Source organism: Dipodomys spectabilis, unplaced genomic scaffold (genome assembly GCF_019054845.1).
Source record: "Dipodomys spectabilis isolate Male_0828 unplaced genomic scaffold, ASM1905484v1 ptg000233l, whole genome shotgun sequence".
Classification (NCBI taxonomy): domain Eukaryota; kingdom Metazoa; phylum Chordata; class Mammalia; order Rodentia; family Heteromyidae; genus Dipodomys; species Dipodomys spectabilis.
The window spans coordinates 6,745,650-6,766,838 of record NW_024870910.1 but is presented as its reverse complement, the minus strand read 5'-3'; the positions used below and the strand labels follow the sequence as shown (position 1 = coordinate 6,766,838).

The 21,189-nt window shown below is 61.3% G+C and overlaps 1 protein-coding gene across 6 annotated transcripts in view; it reads left to right on the top strand.

Moving 5' to 3' along the window:
• Positions 1–781: 781 nt before the first annotated feature.
• Positions 782–21,189, top strand: part of Ntrk3 (neurotrophic receptor tyrosine kinase 3) — a 231,840-nt gene continuing 211,432 nt past the window's right edge. For all 6 annotated transcript variants that reach the window (XM_042698525.1, XM_042698524.1, XM_042698523.1 and 3 more), the window contains exon 1: positions 782–1,029. In XM_042698525.1, coding sequence (XP_042554459.1) covers positions 782–1,029 — 248 coding nt within the window. The remainder of the gene's footprint in view (positions 1,030–21,189) is intronic.

Here is a 21,189-nt window from a genome sequence, read left to right as displayed (position 1 = left end):
CGCTCCCGTCCTCCGCGCGCGCGTCCCCGCCGCGGCTGCGCGCGCCCGGCCGCCCGCGTGCGCCCGTGTTTGCAGGTGTGTCCCTTTTAATTCTGCCCAGTGGGTGGGACTTGGGGACTTGGGCGCCGTCCCCCTCCCGCGCCCGCCCGCGCGCGCGCTCCCTCCCCTCCCCTCCCTCTCCATTACACACACACACATATATACATATCATTCTATTTCATTTTATTTTTTGCCTTCCCACCCTGCCAAGTCTGGGGAGTCGGAGGGACGGCGAGCGCGCGCGCGCCGCGGCGTTCCCGGAGAGACCCCAGGACCCTGCCGGGCCGGGGCCGGGCCGGGCCGGGGCGGGCGAGCGAGGAACCAGCGAGCGAGCGAGCGAGCGTTCGGGCGATCGGGAGGACGAGCGAGCCAGCGAGCGGGAGGACGAGCGAGCCGCCGGGCGAGCGCGCGCGCGGGGCCGGGCCGGCGGCCACCATGCCCCGCACGCCGCGCCACTAGGGCGCCCGCGGCCCCGCGGCTCCCCGACCCCGCAGCCGGCGGCGGCCACGGCCGCGATGGTTTCCGACGCCCGAGGATCTCGCAGCTGATCGCTCCCGGGGATTCAAAGGCAGAGCGAGCGAGCGAGGGAGCGAGAGAGACCGAGAGACCCCCCTTCCCCTCCCTCGCCGTCTTTGTTTCCTTCCCCCCCTCTGCGCTCCCCACTCCCCCACCCCACCCCCTCCGCCCTCCTCCTCCTCCTCCTCCTCCTCCTCCTCCTCTCGCCGAGCGGCGGCGGTCGGAGATGGATGCGTCCCGGTGCCCGGCCGAGCGCGGGCTGTGGCGGGTGCTGCTGCTCGGGAGCCTGTGGCTGGGCCACGCGCGCTCCGTGCTGGCCTGCCCGGCCAACTGCCTCTGCAGCAGGACGGAGATCAGCTGCCGCCGGCCGGACGACGGCAGCCTCTTCCCGCTGCTGGAAGGGCAGGACTCGGGAGGCAGCCCGGGCAACGCCAGCGTCAACATCACCGACATCTCCCGGAATATCACCTCCATGTAAGTCAGCCTGCAGACCCACCGGCCACCGACCCACCGACCGACCGACCGACCCCGGGCCATCCCCTCCCGTCCCCGGCGGCCCCGGCCGCCCGGCTGGCCCGCAGCTGGCCCCCGGGGTGGCTCCGGAGATGCCTGGGGCCGGCCGTGGGTATTTCAGGTGACACCGGCCCTGGGGGCGAGATGTGATCGGATGGTGCGTGCGTGCGTGTGTGCATGTGTGCGTGTGTGCACCCCTCCGGGAAGGGGGGAGTCCTGCCCGGCTGGAGCTGGCCACGGGCTGGTTTCCAGGGTTCCAGTTGCCTTCTTTGCCCCCCACTCTATAGCAACAGTTTGGCCGGGCTCAAGAGGAATAAAGTAGATCGGAGCCTGGCTGCTGTACTCACGGCACCGGCCGGGGCCGGGCACCCTGGGCCGGGAAGGGAAGGGAAGGTGACAGGGGCGGCTTGGTGGCAGCGGTGGGGGACCTGCGATTTGTTGTTAACTGTTTCCTCTTGGGCAGTAAACAAGTTGGGAGCTGGCTGCCCCCCCCCACCGTGTCCAGGCTGTCATGGATGCCTGCCTCTTCCCTTTCCCCCCTCTTCCCCATCCGTCCGCCCTCTCCATCCGGGGCCCCCCCTCCCCATTTTCGGTATTTCCGAGACATCCTCCCCCCCCCATACACGGGCCCTTATCCCAGCTTCTGCCCATGGGTGTCTGTCTGTCTGTCTGTCTGCCTGCAGAGCCTTCTTGGGCTTGGACTTTGGCAACTGCCATGGGTAATTTCGAGTCAGGAGAGTGGAAGGGAGAGGAGAGGACTTGTGTTTGGGGAAGGGGGGGGTTTCCTCTGAGGATCCGGCACCTCCTTTTCTTTGGGAAATGGAACTCGCTGGCTGGCAGGCCGGCCGGCTGGCTGGTGTTCTCATGGTCCCCCCCAACCCCCCCCCCCCCCCCGGCCTGGCGAGCATGGTTGAGCAAGTGAGACCTGTAGTGTGGCCTTATTCTTTTCCTTGCTCTTTTGCTGTAGCAGGGATGGGGGTCAGATGCATAGAAAAGGGCGAAAGCAAACACTCAGGGGAAACTGTCCATCCTTCCGGCCCTCCTCCAGGTGACCCCCTCTCCCCCCTCCCCATCTCCCACCCTGCCACACTGGCGGAGGACAGCGCCCTGTCTGTTTCCTTCAAGGTCTCTGTCCCTTGGGAGCCTCAGGCTCGGGGAGGCCGCCGGGAGAGGGTGGGAGGAAGGCATTCGGGGTGGCGCTTTGCTTTCTGGGCAGACCGGGTCCCCGCGGTGGCAGCAGCGGCTGCTCTCTGAGTTGGCCCTCCCCTCTTCTGCCCGGGTGACTGGGCTGCAAAGCCCGGGGCAGAATCGCGGTCCTGTTCCCCCTCCCCCAAAGCCCCAGCCCGCCAGCCTTCCTGGCTGGCTCCTGGCAGCTGTGGGGCTGGGGAACGGGGCAGCTCTGCCGGTCCCTGACTCCCGGCCCTGCCGAGACAAGCTGGACCCCATATCTCAGTGCAGCACTCAATTCCCACTGCCTTCAGCCTGGCCATGGATGACGAGACAGACGGACAGCCGAGGGGCAGGGGAGAGGAACCCCGTGTGTGTGTGTGTGTGTGTGTGTGTGTGTGTGTCCCTCTTGTGGGCCACACTGTCCAGCCTGACGGCAGGGAGGAGGGCTGGTAGAGACACCCCGGGGCCTTGAAGTGCATGCTGGGGTGGGGGCTGTGGGTGGAGGGAGGGAAGTTAGCCGCTGATCTTGGGGCTGCCAAGCTGGACATGGGGTTGTTCCGGAAGATTACGTGGGGCCCAGGGGCTGCTGAGAGTGTGCCCAGGATGGGTTCCCAGGAGCCACTGAGCAGTGTGGGCTGGTCCCCCCCGACTCGGAGAGCCTGCGCGTCTGGTGATGCCGTGGGCCGGGAAGGCAGGGATGTTACAATCACGTAGGCCCCCGGTGGCCATGCCGGGGCTGGGGAGGAGCAGCTGGCAGAGAAGAAAGAGCCGGGCTGGTCTCCTCAGCCTCCTGGAGGTGGCCTCTGCCCTCTTTGGCATTAGATCGATGTAAGAAGGCACCTGGGAGTGGGTATCAGGGATCGGGGTTCCAGCTGTGTACCTCTGTGCTTCTTTCAGGACTTTCCCATGCCGAAATCCACCCTCTCACCAAGGAACCCCATTCCTCCCCGTGCCAAGTGGGGAAGGGTCAGAAGTCATAGGTCACTGACCCCGTCAGCCCAGCCTCTCCCCAGTGCCCTGTTGCCTCCGTGGCTGGTGCAGACTGTACTTAGAAAGGGACTAGCCTTCTTCTCAGGAGGTAGAGCCTAGAGAGGAAGGGCTCAAAACGCGTCCCTGTCCCTGGTGAACCCCCAGGGACACTGAGGGCCAGACTGGGCAAAGTCACTTTGCCCAGGTTCGCGGCCATCCAGCGTGGAGCCAGGCTGGAGGAGGGGGGCAAAGGCAGCACATAGCCCCAGGGGGCTGCTGGCAGGAAGGAGGAGTTTGAGGACAGGGGTACAGGGCCCCAGGTGGAATGCTGGACTTTCTGTGGTGACTTTGAGATAGAGACTCAAGCCTCCCCCCCCCCCCCCCCAGGGCCTGAAGCCCTGAGTTGCAGGGGTTGGCCGTGGGAGTGCCTTCTGGATCCAAAGAGGCTGGGTCTCCCCAAGTTCATCATCCTGAGGTTCCTCCCGCTCGCCTGTGGCAGGTACCGGCTCTGCACCGCCTGCCCTTAGCACTGGAGGCGGGCAGGGCAGGAGTGTGGGTCTCACCTCCGCCCTTCCTAGAGCTGAGTGGCTGCCGAGAGCCTTCCTTTGGACCTCCTTTTTGCCCAGAAGAGCCCATTCATCCTGTGGCCATTGGAGCAGTGGACCCAAGGGAGCCAGTGTCTGCAAGGGTCCGGGCCCGGCCACACCCAGCCAGGCTCTGACTCACAAAGGCATCCAGGACGGTGGGCTGTCGGGGCTTCTCCTACACTGGGTCTGGGGAGGGGTTGGGTTGGGTTGGGGGGTGAATCCTTCGGCTTGTAGAAAGAAGATGGAGGGAGGGAGGATGGCTGGCCGCGCCGGGTGTCCTGGGGCGGGCTCTTGGGTGGGAAGCTGGGTCCCTGAGCTGGAGACCCTGTCCTGGCTGGCTGGCGGGTCCTTTGGAGCTTGGACTGTGTCTGGGCGCCTCGGTTCCCCTCCACTCTGAGGATCCAGGGAGAGACCCAGCTAGCGACAGCACAGGTGCTGTCCGGGTGGCAGTCAGCAAATGCAGGCAGCATGGCCCTTGGCAGGGCCCTCCCTCCTCTGGGTTTCGGTCCTGGGGCAAAGGTCATGTTCCCAGGATGGAGTCAGGCCGCCCTGGGCCCCGTCCTCCTGGGCACTTCACACTGGGGTGTGGCTCTCCTCGGGTGAGTGTGTGTGAGTGTGTGTGTGTGTGTGTGTGTGTGTTATGGCTCTCCTCAGTACCCTCCGTCTGGGGTCCCCTGGGCCAAGGACACCAACTCTAAGGCTCCACGAGACCTGAGACCAGGAAAGCATTGGGAAAAGCTGGTTTTGAAAATGCTTGGGTCCTGGGCTGGGTGCTGAGCTCCCTGTCTGGGGGGGGGGGGTGTCTTCTGTCTGTCTGTCTTGCCAGAGTGACCCATCCTTCCGTCCTGGGGTGAGGACCCCGGGCCCCTTCCCAGTTGAACTCAGGGCCGCTGGGGCGCGAGCGCCACACTTAGTTCCCGCTCTCGTCCCTAGGTGGCGTCTGGGAGCAGGAGGAGAGAGGGGATGGGTGGGTCACACCTGGGGGGTGGGAGCCTGGTGTGGGAGCCAAGGGGCCTTGTGAGCCTTCCACCACCTTGGATGCTGCCCGTCCAGGCCCTGAGCAACACCCCAGGCCAGCCCTGTGCGTCTCTCCTTCAGGGTGGGACAGAGCGGGGGCTTCCTGCTGGCCGTGGCCTTCGCCCTCCCCCCCCCCCCCCCCCCCCGCCTTCCTCCACAACAAACTCAGAATTGGGCAGGACTTACAGACACAAGACACATTGGGTGTCAACTGCGCAGACGGAGTGAAGCGCAGCCCCGTTCTAGGATGGCATCCCCTCCTTCGAGGCCTTGATCTCTTCGCTCTGTGCCCCCCCCCCCCCCCCCCGTTTGCCTCCTGGACCGGAGCCTGGAGAGGAGAGCTTCCCCCTCCCCCCCACAAGAGCTTGAAACTTACACAGCTGGACTGGGGGTCTCCGCTTCCATTTCAAATGAGTCTTTTCTAGAAGAGGGAATATTGAATATTTAATATACGGATTGAAGATATCTAAGCATATAATTTAATAAATATGAGTGTTGTGGGGGTTGCGAGATAAAATTTTTATGACCGAATTATACATAATCAGAACAGCATGGCGCCCCCCCCCCCCCCCCCCCCGTCCTCCAGGTTAGAACTCGGAGACGGAGGAAGGAATGGGTTGGGGACCGGAAGCCGTGGGCCCCCCGTCTTCTAAGAGGGGTTTCACTTAGATTGGTGGTGTTGGGGGGGGTACACGGGCATGTGCAGCAGGGTTGGGCCGGGTGGAGAGCGACCCTATCTCTCTATCCGGCTTTCTATCTGGATGCCCAAGGCCTGCAGAAACGGCTCCCAGGAGCAGGCGGGCTCTCAGGTGAAGATGGTCTTCCCACCGAGATCCCGCACTGGAGGTTCAGAAAGATCATCAGTCCCATTTCCCTGATGTGCCAAGCAGAAATCCAGGCAAAAACAGGAGCTGAGGGGTGGGGTGGCACCCCATCATGGAGGAACCCTGGGTGGAAGAGGCCTCTGGCTTCAAGGGGTGACGGGAAGCAAAATCTAGAAATCCATCTCTTTCTCCAAGGGAGGCCTTTCTGGATGCGCGGTCTCTGGGGGACTTGTGGAAAAGGCCTGGCCTCCACCGGAGGCTGTACCTGGCCTGCTCAGGCGTGCGGGCGACTGGCCGAGCCGTAGCTGGAGTTCCGAGTCCTGGGTGGTTCACTTGCTTCGGCGCGTGGGAAGTGTGGAGGTGTTGCTGGTTCCGAGGGTGGTGACAGGTCTGGGGTCTGTGGGGTGGTCGAGAACAAGGACAGGGGTGAAGCAGGGTGGGTCGGAGTCCAGAGTGCTCCGGAGCCCTAGAATGCTCCAAGGGCCCCCCAAGTCTGCAGCTCCTGAGTGCAGGGGAATTTAGAGTTGGGGTGTGTGCTCAGGTTCCCCTGGGAGGCGTGCCGCCAATCCTGGGCAGGCTCCGAGCATGTGGGTGTGGCCTCCTGTTCTGGGGAGCCCCCCCCACGACTGGGTGTGTGTCTCTCTGGGGCGGTGTTTCCAAATTCAGGGTCCCCAGAGGCAGCAACTACGTGTGGTTGGCAGCCCCAGGGCTGCCTACAGCCTGCGGCCCACGCCGGTTAGAAATACGCGCTCCGCGGACTGTGCTGAGCTATTTATACAAGGGCCATGGAGTTGCCCTCCCAACCCCCCATACCCCATCCTAGCTTGTCCTATCAGAAGAGTCCTAAGTCTGAGGATGGGAGAGTCAGGGTTAACATGGAGGCTCAGACAGCTTCTCTCTTTCTCCCTCTCTCCCTCTCTTTCTCTCTCTCTCTCTCTCTCCTTCCCTCTCTCTCTCTCTTCCTCTCCTTCCCACCTCTCTTTCTCCCTCTCTCTCTCCCTCTTTCCCTTTCCCTCTCCCTCTCCCTCTGTCCCCTCTCCCTCCCTCCCTCCCTTCCTCTCTTTCTCTCTCTCCCTCTCTCCCTCCTCTCCTCTCTCTTTCTCCCTCTCCCTCTCTCTCCCTCCCTCCCCCCTCTCTTTTCCTCTCTCCCTCCCAGGCTTGGCCTTTCCTAGCTGTGAACAGATCCCCTCCTCTCCTCTCGGTCACCATTTGCTCATAATGATAATAAGTATCAGATAGCAGGGTTCAGTTGAAATTCAGGATCCCGTGCATTGAGAGAAAGCCGTGAACGCGTGGCAACTCGTAAGAACCAGCATTTATTGAGATAGAACTAATTGCTATTAATATTGACGACACCGTAACTAACAGCGAGCACGCACCGAGGGTATGGTGACTCGTAGCTGGCGTTTATTGAGCACGTGCTAGGTCCTGGACACGGTTCCCAGCACTGAAGAGTAACGCCTTACCGGGGTTCTGGCGGCTGCTTAGCATTAGCAATCCTGTGAGTGAAGCCTGTGATACGGATGGGGAAACTGAGGCAGTGCAGGGAGGAAACTTGGTTACCACACAGGACGTTCATAGGAGGAGGTGTTGAAAGTACTCTAGCTTCGAAGTCGTAGGCTCCGTCTCGGGCACGCTCCTTCTGTCTGCTCACGTTTGCTCCTCTGCACCTGTAAATAAGTGTGCATACAGGAATATACAGGAATATAGGGCTGTCCCGCTAAGTTAATGATGGGAGACTGACGTGGAGCTCTAGGAGGATTCTTTTCTTTCTGGCAGTCCTGGAGATGGAACTCCGTGAGGGCCTGGTGTTTGCGGGGTGGGTGCTCTACCACTGGAGCCACACCTCCAGCTCCTTTTTGGTTGGTTCTTTTTGAGGTGGAGTTTCCCGTATGCGCTGGAAGCGGTGTCCCTGCGTCACAGGAGGTGACAGGTGCACCGGCCACCGCTGCTCCCATTGCTGGCATGACAGGCACCCGCCGCTTCCCTTCGGCTGTGGTCGAGCGTTTGGGAACTTGCTGCTTGCTCGGCCTGGCCTTGAACTGCGGTCTCCTGATCTCCACCTCCAGGGCCGCTAGGAATGACAGGCGTGAGCCACGGCACCTGGTTTATGTGACTTGATTCTGATTCTTTTGGTGATCATTGTCCTGGCCAGAGCTGTCCTCCTGACCTCCTCCTTGGTCCTGGCCACGCCCCTCTCCAGGCCGCCTCTTGACCAGCCGGTGGGGTCCTTGCCTCTGAGGTCAGGGCCGCCCAGTAGTGGCACAGGTGCCAGCTGAGGCAGGCAAGGGATTCAGGAGCTGGGCGCGGGGGGGGGGGGGGACCAGGTGGCCAGTGCCCTGATGATCCCTGGCCAGAGAGAACCCAAAGTGGACGTGGAGGTCTGGATGGCATTTTCCAAATAGAGGCTTTGGGGTTTGAGAGCTGTCTGTGAATGCGAGCAGAAGAGGGGATGTGGGAAGCAGGGCAGGGGAGGGCCGGGCGGCTGGAGCCGGAGGGATGAGTTCCAGTTCCAGGTTCCCAGGCAACACCGCTCCCCCCCTCCCCCGGCGTCCTCCATGAGTGAGTATTCACCCCTTCCCCTCCTTGCTCATGGAAGGCCTGTCTGTGTAGAGCCAGGGACACGGGGACCGACGGCTGCCGCTGTCCCCACAGACACAGGTTGCTGCTGCTGGCTCCTGGCTGTGCGTGCGTGCATGTGCGTGTGCGTGTGTGTGTGTGTGTGTGTGTGTGTGTGTGTGTGTGCATGCGTGCATGCATGCCATGTCCCAGAGCCTCTCTGGGCCTCGGCTTCGCTCTGGCCTGGCTTCCTCTCAGGACCACTGGGCCTCGGTTGAACCAGTGCCACCACTGCCTGTAAACAAGCACGGGCTGACTGGTGACTTCCGGTGACTTCCAGCCCTGGATGATTGGGTGGGGGTGGGGGGGGGGCGTGGATTTTGAGTTGGAAAGGAGACAAGAGCTTGGACTCATACGTCGCTGGGGTCTTGAAAGGCTCACAGGATCATTCTGGGCCAAACCCAGCTGTGCAGAGGGAGAAGCTGAGGTGCAGAGGGAGGAATGGACGTTGACCCAGCCGCGCAGTGAATGGGACGCGGCCGGACGGCCCTCCCAGCTGGCCTGACCTCTGCTCTTCCCTGTTAGGCCTAAGGAGCAGGGCAGGGGGAGAAAGACCCCCCCCCCCCCAGCCTTCTGCAGAGGGAGAGAGGGAAGGAGGGAGCAATCTCAGATTGCTTAGTTCTCATCCCGGCCGCCTGCCGCAGTGCCCCGGGCCGCACGCGCGTGTGTCTGGGGCGTCTTTGTGCACGCACAAGCGCCTCTCTCCCGTGCGCCCGCACACATCGCGTCTGAGGTCTCTGTAAACAAACCTTCCAGCCCCTGGACAAGATCGCCGGTGCCGTGCGCAGATGCTGTGCGACCACCAGAGGGCAGTGTGGCGCACGAGACAGCCAGCCTGGGCTGCGCTGGGCTTCTCCGGCTGGACCTGGGTGTTTTCTCCCCCAGGAGGGTGTGGCGAGGGAGCTCGGCCTCAGCAGCAGCAGCAGCAGCAGTTGCTGTGGTTGGTTTCTCTGCCGTCCACACCCAGGGCCGTCTCCCCAACCTCCCCCCCAAGCCCTCTGCCGCAGCACCTGATGCCAAGCTGGTGACCGCCAGGCCCCCGGCACGTTCCAGGGGCCAGCTCTTCCTGGCCTCCCGTAACCTCTCCAGGGCGGTCTGCTCTCAGAGATGACCTCTAGCCCGCCGCCGCCGGTGTCACCCGCCGAGCCCTCACCCTCGGTTCCGGTTCCGGGCAGGGTGGCCACCGGGCTGGGTTGTTGAGGTCTCCGGCTTGCAGTCTCTGGGCAGAGCTCTGGGCGAGGCCTGTGACTGCCACAGCTCCTGGCCCGGGGCTGCAGACAGCACTCACTGGCTCTCACGCTCTCTGTCTCAGGCTGGTCCACTGAGCGCAGGACTGAGGGGACGCTAATGGCCTTCCCCGAGGGAGGCCGTGTCCATGAGCAGCCGCGTGTACCCGTGGCAAGCGGATCACGACCCGGTCTCTCCCTCCTGCTGACCTGGGGTGTCTGCCCACATGGTTTCTTTTCCTTTTGTGCTGGTCCTGGGACTTGAACTCAGGATGTGGGTGTTGTTCGTGAATTTTTTTTTTTTTGGTTGTTGTTCAAGGCTCTCCCACTTGAGCCACACGGCCACTTCTCTTTTGGAGATGAAGAGTCTCAGGGACTTTCCTGGCTGGTTTGGACCCGTGGTCCTCCGATCTCAGCCACCCGAGTAGCTGGGATGACGGGACATGGGTTCCCCCCCCCCCCAGCTGCCGGCAGGAACACGAGGAAGTTCGGACTTCCTCGGTGGGACCGTGGTTCCCGCCTCCGCCCATCCCCGCAGACGTAGGCCAGTTACCCTGCGACTCCGAGCCTTAATGTCTTCATCCAGGAGGCCTCTGCCAGCGGCCTCCCTAGGAGCCCCCAGCACATGGACGCCACTTCCGCGTGGGGCCACCAGAGGGCACTAGACCAAGGATCCGGGTAGATCCACCATTGCACCTGCTACCTCTTCTTAGGGTCACAGCAAACCCACTGGATTTCACCGCAGTGCCCAGGCGGAGGTCTCGGGCGTGGAGGGGGCCGTGGAGTCGAGTGACACACCCGGGTCCCAGCCCCAGGCCCGCCAATCCTCACTCGTACCTTTTCACTTTAGACCTTTGAGTCAGTGACGTACGTAGTTTCTCTGGGTCTCATTTTCACCAAGCCAGGTGCTGTGGGAGGTGTGGCTGTGAAACACGGCCGGGATTAAGTCACAGGATGGCTGGGAAGTTTCTGGAACTCGGTGGACACTCAGGGATGACCGCCTGGCTCTTTCTGGACAAAGGGTGGAATGGGCCACAGCTTGGAAGATGCCAGTGGGCCCCCTGGCGGGGGGGGGGCTGCTGGGGCTCCCCCCTACCCTGGTGGCCCACACGGAGAGCTGCAGGACCAGGCTGGGGGCTGTGGGGAGTCCTTGGGTCCAGACATGACCGGATCTGTGTGAGGGACTCCTGGGCTGCGGTTCGAACTCGAGGCCAGGCACTAGCTAGGCAGGTGCTCTACCACTCGAGTCACACCCTTAGCTCTTTCTCTTTAGTTACCCCCAGGTTTGGCCTCGGACCTCGATCCTCCTATCGTATTGTTGGGATCGCAGACATGTACCCCCCCGCCCCCCGCTGTGCCTGGCTTGCTGGTTGGGATGGGAGTCCTGCTAACTTTTCTTCCCTCCCTCCAGATTGGTGCCTTCAAACCACAGTCCTCCCAACCTCTGCCTCCTAAGTAGCTGGGATTATAGGTGTGAGCCACCATGCCCAGCCCAGAATTTCTCCCCTTTGATTGGTTGCTAGGAAGCCATGGGTTCTCTTTTTCTTCTTGTGAGTGCATTAACAGGATGCTCTCCGTTGGGTGGGGATGTTTCTTGCTTGGGTTCAAAGAATGAGATCATCTCTGGAGAAAACACACTGCGCCTATCTGTCCTTAGAGTAGCGGGCAGACCCCAGCCCTTCCTGGAGTTTCCCGGGGCATCTTGTGTTTTTGGAGAGGCCTCAAGACCATCTCAGGAGACCTGAGGCCTGGAGCCTCCGTCTGTTTACCTGGCAGATGTGCGGCGGGGCTGGGCTGGCTGGCTGGCAGCCTGCAGGGGGAAGGGCTGGACGTGGGCTTCGATGGCTCCTCACCTTGCGAGACCCCTTCTTCGCGTTCGCACCTGAGGCCGGGCAGAGTGAGCGGCCGGCAGGAAGTTCTTTGATGTCAGCTTCGCTCCGATCGCGTTCCTGACTCCCTGCCACCCCTTCAGTGGCGGTCACTCTAACGCACTCTTCCAGCGGGAAGAGCAGGAGGGGAGACGGGGCAGGGGTGTGTGGGGAGGGCGGGGGGGGGGCGGCGCACAGAGGAGCCCCGGCAGGGCAGGGGCTCCGTTCCCCGGGGAGGCAGAGGAGGGGCTCTCCGGCTGGCCGGGTGGAGCCTGTGGCCGGCAGTCAGTTCTGTCCACTGGGAGCACGGAGCTGTGGGGCGTCCAGGTGTCCGGCCGCTGGCCGTGCTGCCGGCCAAGGCTCTCTGTGCACTGGACTGCTGGGTGGGTATGGTGGGCACGGGTGGGCAGGTGCCCCGGCGCGGCTCGACCCTGCCCTTCTGCCGGTCCCAGGGGTGGGAGGTCTGGGCCTCCGCCTTCACCCCGACCCTGGTCGCGGCCCTGCCTGGGGACCCAGCCTGGGGAACGCGCCCCTGCCCCGGGCCTCATGTGGCTGGGGGAGCGGCGGGGGCAGGGGCAGGGCGCAGCGGCCAGTACGGTGGTCCAGGCAGATCATGGGGGGGGCAGAGCAGAAGTTTCAGGAAGAGGAGTAGGTACAGGGTAATTGGCCTGTCTGTCTACCTGTCTGTCTGTGTATCTATCATCGATCTATCTGTGGTCTATCAATCATCCATCATCTTACCTATCATCTATCAGTCCTCGATCTAGTCAGTCATCGATCTATCATCGATCATCTACCATCGATCAGCTGTCATCTACCAATTGCCTACCATTCATCTATCAACTATCCACTCTATCGTCTATCTATCTATCTGTCTGTCTGTCTGTCTGTCTGTCTGTCTGTCTGTCTGTCTATCTATGTATCTATGTATCTATGTATCTATGTATCTGTCTGTCTGTCTGTCTGTCTGTCTGTTTATCTATCTATGTATCTGTCTGTCTGTCTATGTATCTATGTATCTATCTATCTGTCTGTCTGTCTGTCTGTCTATCTATCTATCTATGTATCTATGTATCTGTCTGTCTGTCTGTCTGTCTATCTATCTATGTATCTATGTATCTATGTATCTATCTGTCTGTCTGTCTATCTATCTATCTATCTATCTATCTATCTATATCTCTCATCAGTCATCCATCATCTTACCTATCATCTAATAGTCATCAATCTATCATCAATCAGCTGTCATCTACCAATTATTTACCATTCATCTATGATCTATCACTCATGTATCATCTATCTAATCTGTCTGTCTGTCTGTCTGTGTATCTATCTGTCATCTTATCATTCATCCATCATCTTACCTGACATCTATTAGTCATTGATCTATCAACTATCAATTATCTATCTACCATCGATTAGCCATCATCCACCAATCATCTACCAGTCATCGATCAGTCATCTATCATCTGACCCATCGTCTACCCTCTTACCTATCGTCTATCAACTATATCTCTCTATCTCTATACGATCCATCTACGCAGTAGTGCTTGAGTTTGAACTTGGGTCCTCACCCCTGCCAGGCAGCGGCTCTACCACCTGACCCACCTCACCCCTGCCCCTCTTTCTTTAGCTCTTTCTTCAGGTCGGGTCTTGGGGCCGCCCTGGATGGTGATTCCCCTTTTGCCCCGTTCCTGGCTGAGGTGGCAGGAGTGAGCGACGGGCCCGCGCCTAGCTCTCGGGGCTGTCTCCGCTGTCAGTGCTGAGTTCGGGGGGGGGGGGGTTCAACTTGCCCATGCCCTCGAAGCACAGAGAGGCCGAGTCACCTGCCCCGGGGCGGCTCAGCCAGCGAGAGGTGGAGGTTGGTCGTCTGAGGGCCGCTTTGTGAGAGAGATGGCCTCTCTCATTTTCGGCGTTTGCTCCGGGCCCAGCCCTGTCCACGGTGGACAGGCACCGGCCCCCCATAGGACTTGGGGAGTGACTGTGGGCTCTGGGGGACCCTGATGCTTCCGTACCCAGGCTGTGAGGAGCAGGCCGCCCGGCCCACAGCGCAGGCGCCGGCCCCAGCGCATTTGGACGGGACTGGCCCAGAGGCCCAGCTCTGTCTGCCTGTCTGTCTGTCTTCCTCTCCCCCTTTCTCCTGCACTCCGCACACCCTGGCGGGACGTTGGCCCGTCTCTGGCTGGCTTCACCGGAGCTGCGTGAACTGCCGCGTCCTGTGGGCAGCTGAGACCACGCGCGGTGTTCCGTAGAGTAACTTCTCAGGCTCAGGCAGAGTCTAGCAAACGCTGCGGGGAGCGGAGGAGGGACTTGGGGCTGCAGCTCTGGAGATCCTGGGGGGGTGGGCAGCATGCCCCCGGGATGCCTCTGTGCGTGCAGATCCTTCCATGTTGGGGGACTCCCCTTCCTGCTCCCCCTGGGCCCTGCCTCCTCCTAGCCTCTCGGGAGCATCTCCTGCCCAACCGATCCGAGCATGTCCCCTGCCCTGGCTAGCCCGGGATCCACCCGTGCCCCGACTTGGAGCGGCTCTTCGCTCTCCAGAGGCCGTTTGAAGGGTTTTCTGCCCCTTCCAATCCCCCCCCAGGCACAGAAGCACAGCAGCTCTCTCTCACGTACCTGATCCAGACCAGCGGTTTGTATTATCAGCTCATTTAATGCAGGGAGCGCCCATCGGAGCAGAGGGTGGCTCTTATTTTACCGGTGAGGGAAACAGAGGCCCCAGAGACGCCAGGGTCCCTCTTGGGCCATGGCAGTAAACGTCACTTAGGATTCAGTAAACATCGTGTAGGCTGTGGAACTCCTGTGGGAAAGCAAAACAGAGCCAGGCGCTGGCGGCTCACGCCTGGAATCCCAGATACTCAGGAGGCTGAGATCTGGGGATCGTGGTTCAAAGCCAGCCTGGGCAGGAAAGTCCGTGAGACTCTTATCTCCAATTAACTGACCGACCCCCACAATCCCCCAAGAAGCTAGAAGTGGAGCTGCGGCTCCAGTGGTAGAGTTCTAGCCCGGAGAGAAGAAAGAATCTCAGGGACAGCGCCCAGGCCCTGTGTTCAAACCCCAGGACTGGCACCAAAAGAAAAAAAAAAGGCAAAACAGCTGAATGTCATTAGGAGAAATCTGTTATATAATGATATAATGACGGAGGGAGGGAGGAGAGACCAGGAGGAGCAAAGTGTGTACAGTGTCTTAGCTTTATTTGTTTTTCTGTCTTTAAAAAGCCAGTGTAGCGCAATGTGGATTGATTCCAAGCGATAAGTAGATCAGACCTAAAACAGAATCCTTCGTTTCTTCCCCTCCTCTATTGGAATGAAACCAGACTTTCCCTAGGCAATAAGAATATTATGGAGCCCACCAGACGTGTCGTTTAAAGTAAGAGCATTATTAAAATCGTTGTATTGGTTGGTCTACCATGACCAAGCTCCCCGGGTCTAGCCGTCTCCTCCAGTGCTGGAGGAAAGAGGGGGTGAGCCTGGGGGCGGGGGGGGGGGCTCCCTGAGACCTCGCCGGGCTGTGGACCGGCTTCACCTCCACACCCCCTCCCCACACCCCTTCCCTCTGTGTGTCTGCCCCTAGTTATGTTCTATTTTTTTTTTTATTATCTTTACATAGCTGTCCAAAGGGGCTCCCATTCAACAGGTCCGTGTGTGATTTTTTGGGGGGGTGCAGGTGCTCTACTGCCTGAGCCTTGCTTCCATCCCCTTTAGCTATTTGTTCAGGTGGGGTCTCTTTTGTTTTTACCCATGGCTGGCATCAGACCCACGGTCCTCCTCCTTGGAGCTCAGAAGTCGCTGGGGTCATAGGCCTGTACTGCCCGGCTGGTGGATTCACACTCTGGGCTTCCTGATACCTTTTTTTTTTCCCCCTCCCAGGCTGGAGGTTATTTTAGGCAGCAGGAACAGCACGGGAAGTTCACTCTGACTGGACAGGTGGGCCGGAGGCCTCTGGCTGGTCTAGGGAGGGGTCTGGTGCTGTTTATCCCTGTGCATGCGTGTGTGCGCATGGACACACAGACACACAGACACACACACACACACACACACACACACACACACACACACACACACACACGGGGTGACCCTGCCTGCTGGGGTGGGGGGCCGGAGGACGTCTGAAGGTCAGGGATGCTCAGTGCAGCCTCGGTGACCTGGGCCGGCTGCAGGGGGGGCGGGCGGAGGTGGCGTCCGTCACCTCTTGGCGGGAAGGCCGGCGGCCAGCCGCAGGACAGCGAGCCTCCGTCTGGTTTTCCTCCACCAGCGAGAAGGTGAACGAGGCCCGGGTGCCACCAGAGAGGCAGAGAGGCACCTGGGGGCCCCGGGCTGACGGAACTCCAGCTCAGGGGAATGGCAGTCGCTAAAATCTATTTGTTTATTCAGAGATTTAATTAGCATGTTTAAATATTAAAGAGTAAACACCGTGTGTCTAGCGGGACTCAACATTTACCAACAGGAGGCCCGGCTTATTGAATTATTGGGGTTTTCCCCTGCTGGGGGGAGGGTGAGTTCTCTCAGGATCAGACTGGACGGGAAGGGGGCCGGGGGTCCTGCAGGTGGGGGTCAGGAGAGGGGGAAGCCAGGGGAGGAGGGGAAGAGGTGGGTTGGGTGGAGAGGAGAGGGGGGCCCTGGAGTTTCAGGACGGAGGGGGGCAGGGTGGACGGGAGCTCTGTGAGGAAGTAGACAGTGGGGAGACCCGGGCCTGTGATGGGCAGCGGGAGGGCACAGACAGCCCCTCGCACTCATGCCCCACACTAATTTACAAACAGCGCAGGTGCCGGGAGCAACGGGGGGGGGCCACGCCTGCCACCCAGATCCTCAGCTCAGACCAAGTCGGTGGGATTCTTGTCTTCCACTCACCGCCCGAACCCCCCAACAAACTAGAAGTAGAGCTGCCAGCCAGCCGTGCGCCGGCAAACAGGTCAGGCGAAAGTACGAGAGGGGGCACCAAGAAAAGACAAAAAGACACACGCGTGTGCGCGCGCACACACACACGCACACACATGCGTGCAAAGGAAAGGAAGGGAAAGCTGGCGGCAGCTGGCAGATCCTGAGGGAGGGTGGCGCTGGAGGGTTTTGGGGGCGTGCTCCTACAAGGGTGCCCACTTCAGTCTTGGGGTGCTGACTTGCGCCCTTGTTGGGAACAGCTTCTCCCCAGGTGTTCTGAGAGCCTGCAGGCTGGACAGTGACGATGGTGGCAGCAGCCCCTGGTGGTTTGAGGGCCCAGTCACGGGAGGGAGAGGTCTGGATGGACGGATGGACATGACCGTGCACCCCCACCCCCCTCCCCCAGCCACCGCTGCGGACGCAGCTCCGGGGATGTGTCACATCACCACACCTCAAGCAGACGGAGCCCTGGGTGCTGCGCCTGACGCTGGGGGTTATTTACTGGCAGTGCGGCTCTCTGGTTTAAAATTTTTTTTTTTTCCTTTTTGCTTATTCAGGCTTTAGCTCCAGAAGGAAACAGCCTGGGGTGTCTCCGAAATAGATTCTCTCTGCCCCATTAACTTATTCAGTGGGTTTAATGGTCCTTCTCCCCCCCTCCCCCCCCCCCCCCGGCCCCTACCCCAGCCTGGAAGCCATCATTAACAGGCAGAGATTTATAAAAGCGAGACACCGAGCTTTAGTCAAACTTGGTGTGGCAGGGGCCCGGGCTGCCAGTGCCCCCTTCAGCCCAGCCATGAGTGCACAGAAGGTTCTAGACTTAGTGCGCAGTTCCCTGGGTGATTGGTTGTAGTGATAGCCCCTCCGCAAACTCTTAGGGGTAACAAGCCCGGGACAGCCAGAGCCATTTGGTGACTTGCTTCGCTCCTCTCCTGATCGCCACTCACCACTGCTGGGAGAGGCTTGAACAGAACCGACAGGTGCAGCTGCGCCGAGGGGTAGAGGGTCAGCTGTGCCAACGCGCAGGGGCCAAGAAAGCAAGCAGCAAAGGAAAGCAGACAGACACACAGACACAGACACAGACACACACACACGGGGTCTGCGTCCTGAATGCTCCACTTACCAAATTTCCCAAAAGTTTAATTCAAGCCAAGTCAAACCAGCCAATCCAAAATGGCGCGACTTGGTTGGGTCTCTGCCCGCTTTGCTTTCTCTTGCTGTGTGTGTGTGTGTGTGTGTGTGTGTGTGTGTGGTTTTTCATTTTGGAGGGGGCATCCTGCAGGACGGGAGGGAGGGAGGGAGGGACGCACTGGGTCTGGGGAGGGGGGCTGGAAGCGCGGCTTGTATCCTCACCCACCACCCGACAAGCAGGAGGGAAGAGGCCTGGAGACATTGCTAAGGGGTGGGACTTGTGGCCGGGTGCAGGGTTCCACTTGGGAGAGTGAGGGGAGGAGGCGATATGGGGTGTAACAATGCGGGGGGGGCGGGCTGCATCCAACAAGGTGCCGGGGGCATTCCACACAGGTTTGGGGTGCTGGAGAGCAGGGAGGATGGTGGAGCTGCCGGGAGAAGGGCCTGGGGCTCTGGGGCCGCTGTGGGAGCCGGGCCGAGCCCTGGGAGGGGAGCTGCGGACGGCTCAGGGGGCTGATCCCTAAGCCCGTGCACGTGGCTTCACACACTGCCATCTGGGAATCACAAGATGTAGAAAAGAGAATGCGCAACCGCGCATCCTTTCTGGATGCAGAGAGCTCGGTGTGCATCAATCCAACCTGTGGATTGAGTGCGTGTGTGCACGGGTATGTGTGTGTGCACACACGCGAGTGTCAGCCTGTGGGCGGTACACGCGGCCCAGCAGGTGTTTCTCGTTGGCATTTGCAGAAGGAGAACCTGCAGGGTACCACTGAGTCCCGGAGGAAGAAGATGGGGGCGGTGGCATGCCTTGGGGGGGCGGCGGCACGCCTTGGGGGGGCGGCGGCACGCCTTGGGGGGGCGGTGGCACGCCTTGGGGGGGGTGATGCAGGTAGGAGGGGGAGCTCAGGCAGTCTGGGGCGGGAGGAACCGGTCTGTGCCGCCCTGTTCCATACACCACCCACACTGCATATAACTGGTTAGATTCTTCTAAGCTGGAGCAAACGTTCCCCGTGTCAGGGCAAGGAGATTCTGCTCCACGCTCCCTAGGCTACATCGATCCATTCACCTGGAATAAAATATCCATGTGGCCAGCCAGATAAAGCATTCCATGGCTACTCGTCTTGGGCAGGTGGGAGGTCCGGGTGCCGTGGGCGGGTGAGGGGCCCCCCGGCAGCTAGGAGTTAGTCAGCCCCCCCCCCCCAACCAGGTGTTGTCTGCCACTCCCAAGTCCGAGGTGCTCTGGGGTTCTTTTAGAAAGCTCTGGGCCGTGCAAGCCCCAGACCAGGGCACCCCCCCCTCCCCACCCCCAAAAGAGTGCTTCCCTCCCCTTCACCTCCGATCGCCACGGCCTGACGGTTATTAGTTGAATGTGGTTGTACAGGCTTTGGCTGCGGGTAACTGCACACAGACTGGGGTGGTTTTGGCATGTAGGTGTCTTGTTTTTGTTTTTCCTAACGGGAATCGGACAACGGGAAGTCAGCTGCTATTGGCTGTGTCCAGTGCAGTTCCGCCCCCACCCCTGACCCCCCCCACTCCATCCTCTCCTGGCGGTGAGGTGTTTGGCGGCCCCTGCCCGGGACCCCCCGCGGCTCAGCCCTCCGCCTTCATCCACCCGCAGCATGCCGGGACATTCTCTGATCTGAATGGCAGCGCCCCCCCTTTTTTTTTTCCAGAACGTTCTTAGCCTTAGCAGAGAGGGTGGCCGGTGACCTGTGTGGCTCTCAGTGGTTGGTTTCCTTAGGATCTGTGTCCCCCCCCCCCATCAACCCTCTTTCCCCATTCTCTGGCATTTAACAGAAAAGAACCCCACTGACGGCGGAGGGAGAAGGGAATGGGCATAATGAGAGGAAAATACAAAAAGCAAGCGTGGTGGCAGCAGTCAGTTTTCAAAGCTGCTCCCCGGGTGCTCCGCTTCATGCTCCAGCTCACCCGGCCGAGCCCCGCGGCCCCCCTGGCTCCCCACGTTGGGGGAGGGCACTGAGCTGTCCTGGGCCGCCCTGCCCGCCCTGCCCACGCACGTGGCAGCCTCCCTCACCAGACAGGGGCAGCTCAAGGTCACTGAGGACAGGCACTGGGCAGCGTCCGGGGGGAGAGCCGTCCTGGGGCGCCCGGCAGGGTCGGGTGGTGGTAGCCCCGATAGTGCAGGCGGCGTGCCCAGCGCAGAAAGCAGAGCACGGTGGGTCCCGACCCCCGCCCTGGGGAGGGGGGAGGAGGTAGTGTTGGGAGGTAGAGACCTGGGGGCCCCCGACTCTCCTGCCCTCCAGGCCTCAGGTTTGGGAAGCCATCTTCCCACCCGGATCCCGGGCTCGGCGCCTGGTGCCGCAGTGAGGGTCCTGCCTTGACCTTGAACTTGGGACCTCCTCCTTCCCAGGCTGGACGCTTCCAGGGGACCCTCTTGTTCGTCCCGTGAAGAAAACCAGGATGTCCTGTCTGACTGCTGTGGCTGAAATGGATCTGGTTTGGGCCTCGGGGCGCAGCACGGGTCGGGGGGGGCTTTGCGGGGGCCCCGCTGACATTGTAGAACCCAGGGCTAGACACAGCGGGCACCCGGTGTCCACGCCGGCCACGTCCCCAGTTCCATCTCCGGGGCCTCGATGAACAGCGATCGCGGTCCTCTTCTGTGTAATCCCCTGGGGTTCCAGAAAGTAGATACTCTGAGGACCCCAGCCCTCCACACGAACAAGCCAACGGGAGGCTGAACCCCCGCCCGAGGTCTTGGTGTCGTGGTGTGGGGAGGTTGTCTCTACGCTCTGTCACCACGCCAGCACCCCGACATCATGGCCCTCACCCCCGTCCCCCCCCCCCCCCCCGTCCAGCTGCTGGAGGCCCGGGCATGCCCAGGCTGTGATCTGGGAAACCTGCCCCCCTTCCCCCCTCCCCCCGCCTCACACCATGGCCTTGGCCTCCTCGTCCCTGGCGGCGGTGTCCGCCTGCCAGCTGCTCCTCTGGCCTCCTGGCACGGGCCGGAGAGGGGCAGGGGGGACTCCAGCCCAGCTGTGGCCAGTGCTCTCACGGGGCTGCTTGGGGCCCAAGCGCCCCTCCCCCTGCCCCCCCAGTGGCCTCCTCGGGGGCCGTGACAGGCTGCCCCGGCCAGCTGGTCAAGGACATTCCACCCGGCTGGTTCTGGGGAAGGTCATGTCCACCCTGGGGACTGGGGAGGGGGGTCTGGGGGGTCTGACCAGAGCTGCTGACATCGGGGGAGGAGAGACCACGCTCGCTGCCGCCTCACACCCTCCGGCGGGCCTCTGCCTCTGCCCCGCGTGGCCCCCCACCCCGCCCCACTGTGTGGGTGTGCCGTGAGGCCCTTCTGCTTGTCTCTAGTGATCCCTTGGTCTCACCCGGCTCCCTGCCGGACACTGGGGACATGAGGTCTGCCCGTGCCTCAGTTTCCTTATTTGTTGCCACTGGGGTGGGGCTCAGGGGCTGGAAGCCGTTCCCGGGGCCACAGCATGGAGAGTCCGTCGGAGGGGCGCAGCCCCGAGGGCCTGGTCCCGGGTGGATGCGTGTGGGAGTCGGAGCCTTGAGCTTGCCAGGTTTTACAGTGAATGGAAATGCTAGACGGCAAACAGTGTGCCAGGTGCAAGGGGCGCAAGGGAGGGGACCCTGGTATACCCTGGCCCAGAGACAAGGTGTGTGAGCACCGCTCTCTGTCTGCAGGGGAGGGGGGCAGGGGTGGGAACTGGGGTACCCGCCGCTGGGGGTCGTTAACCAAGCTCGGCACTAAGACGCGGAGTGAACACATTAGTGCTGCCCTGCAAAAGCTCCCTTCAGCCGGGCGCCGGCGGCTCCCGCCTGTCATCCCAGCTACTCAGGAGGCTGAGATCTGAGGATGGCGGTTC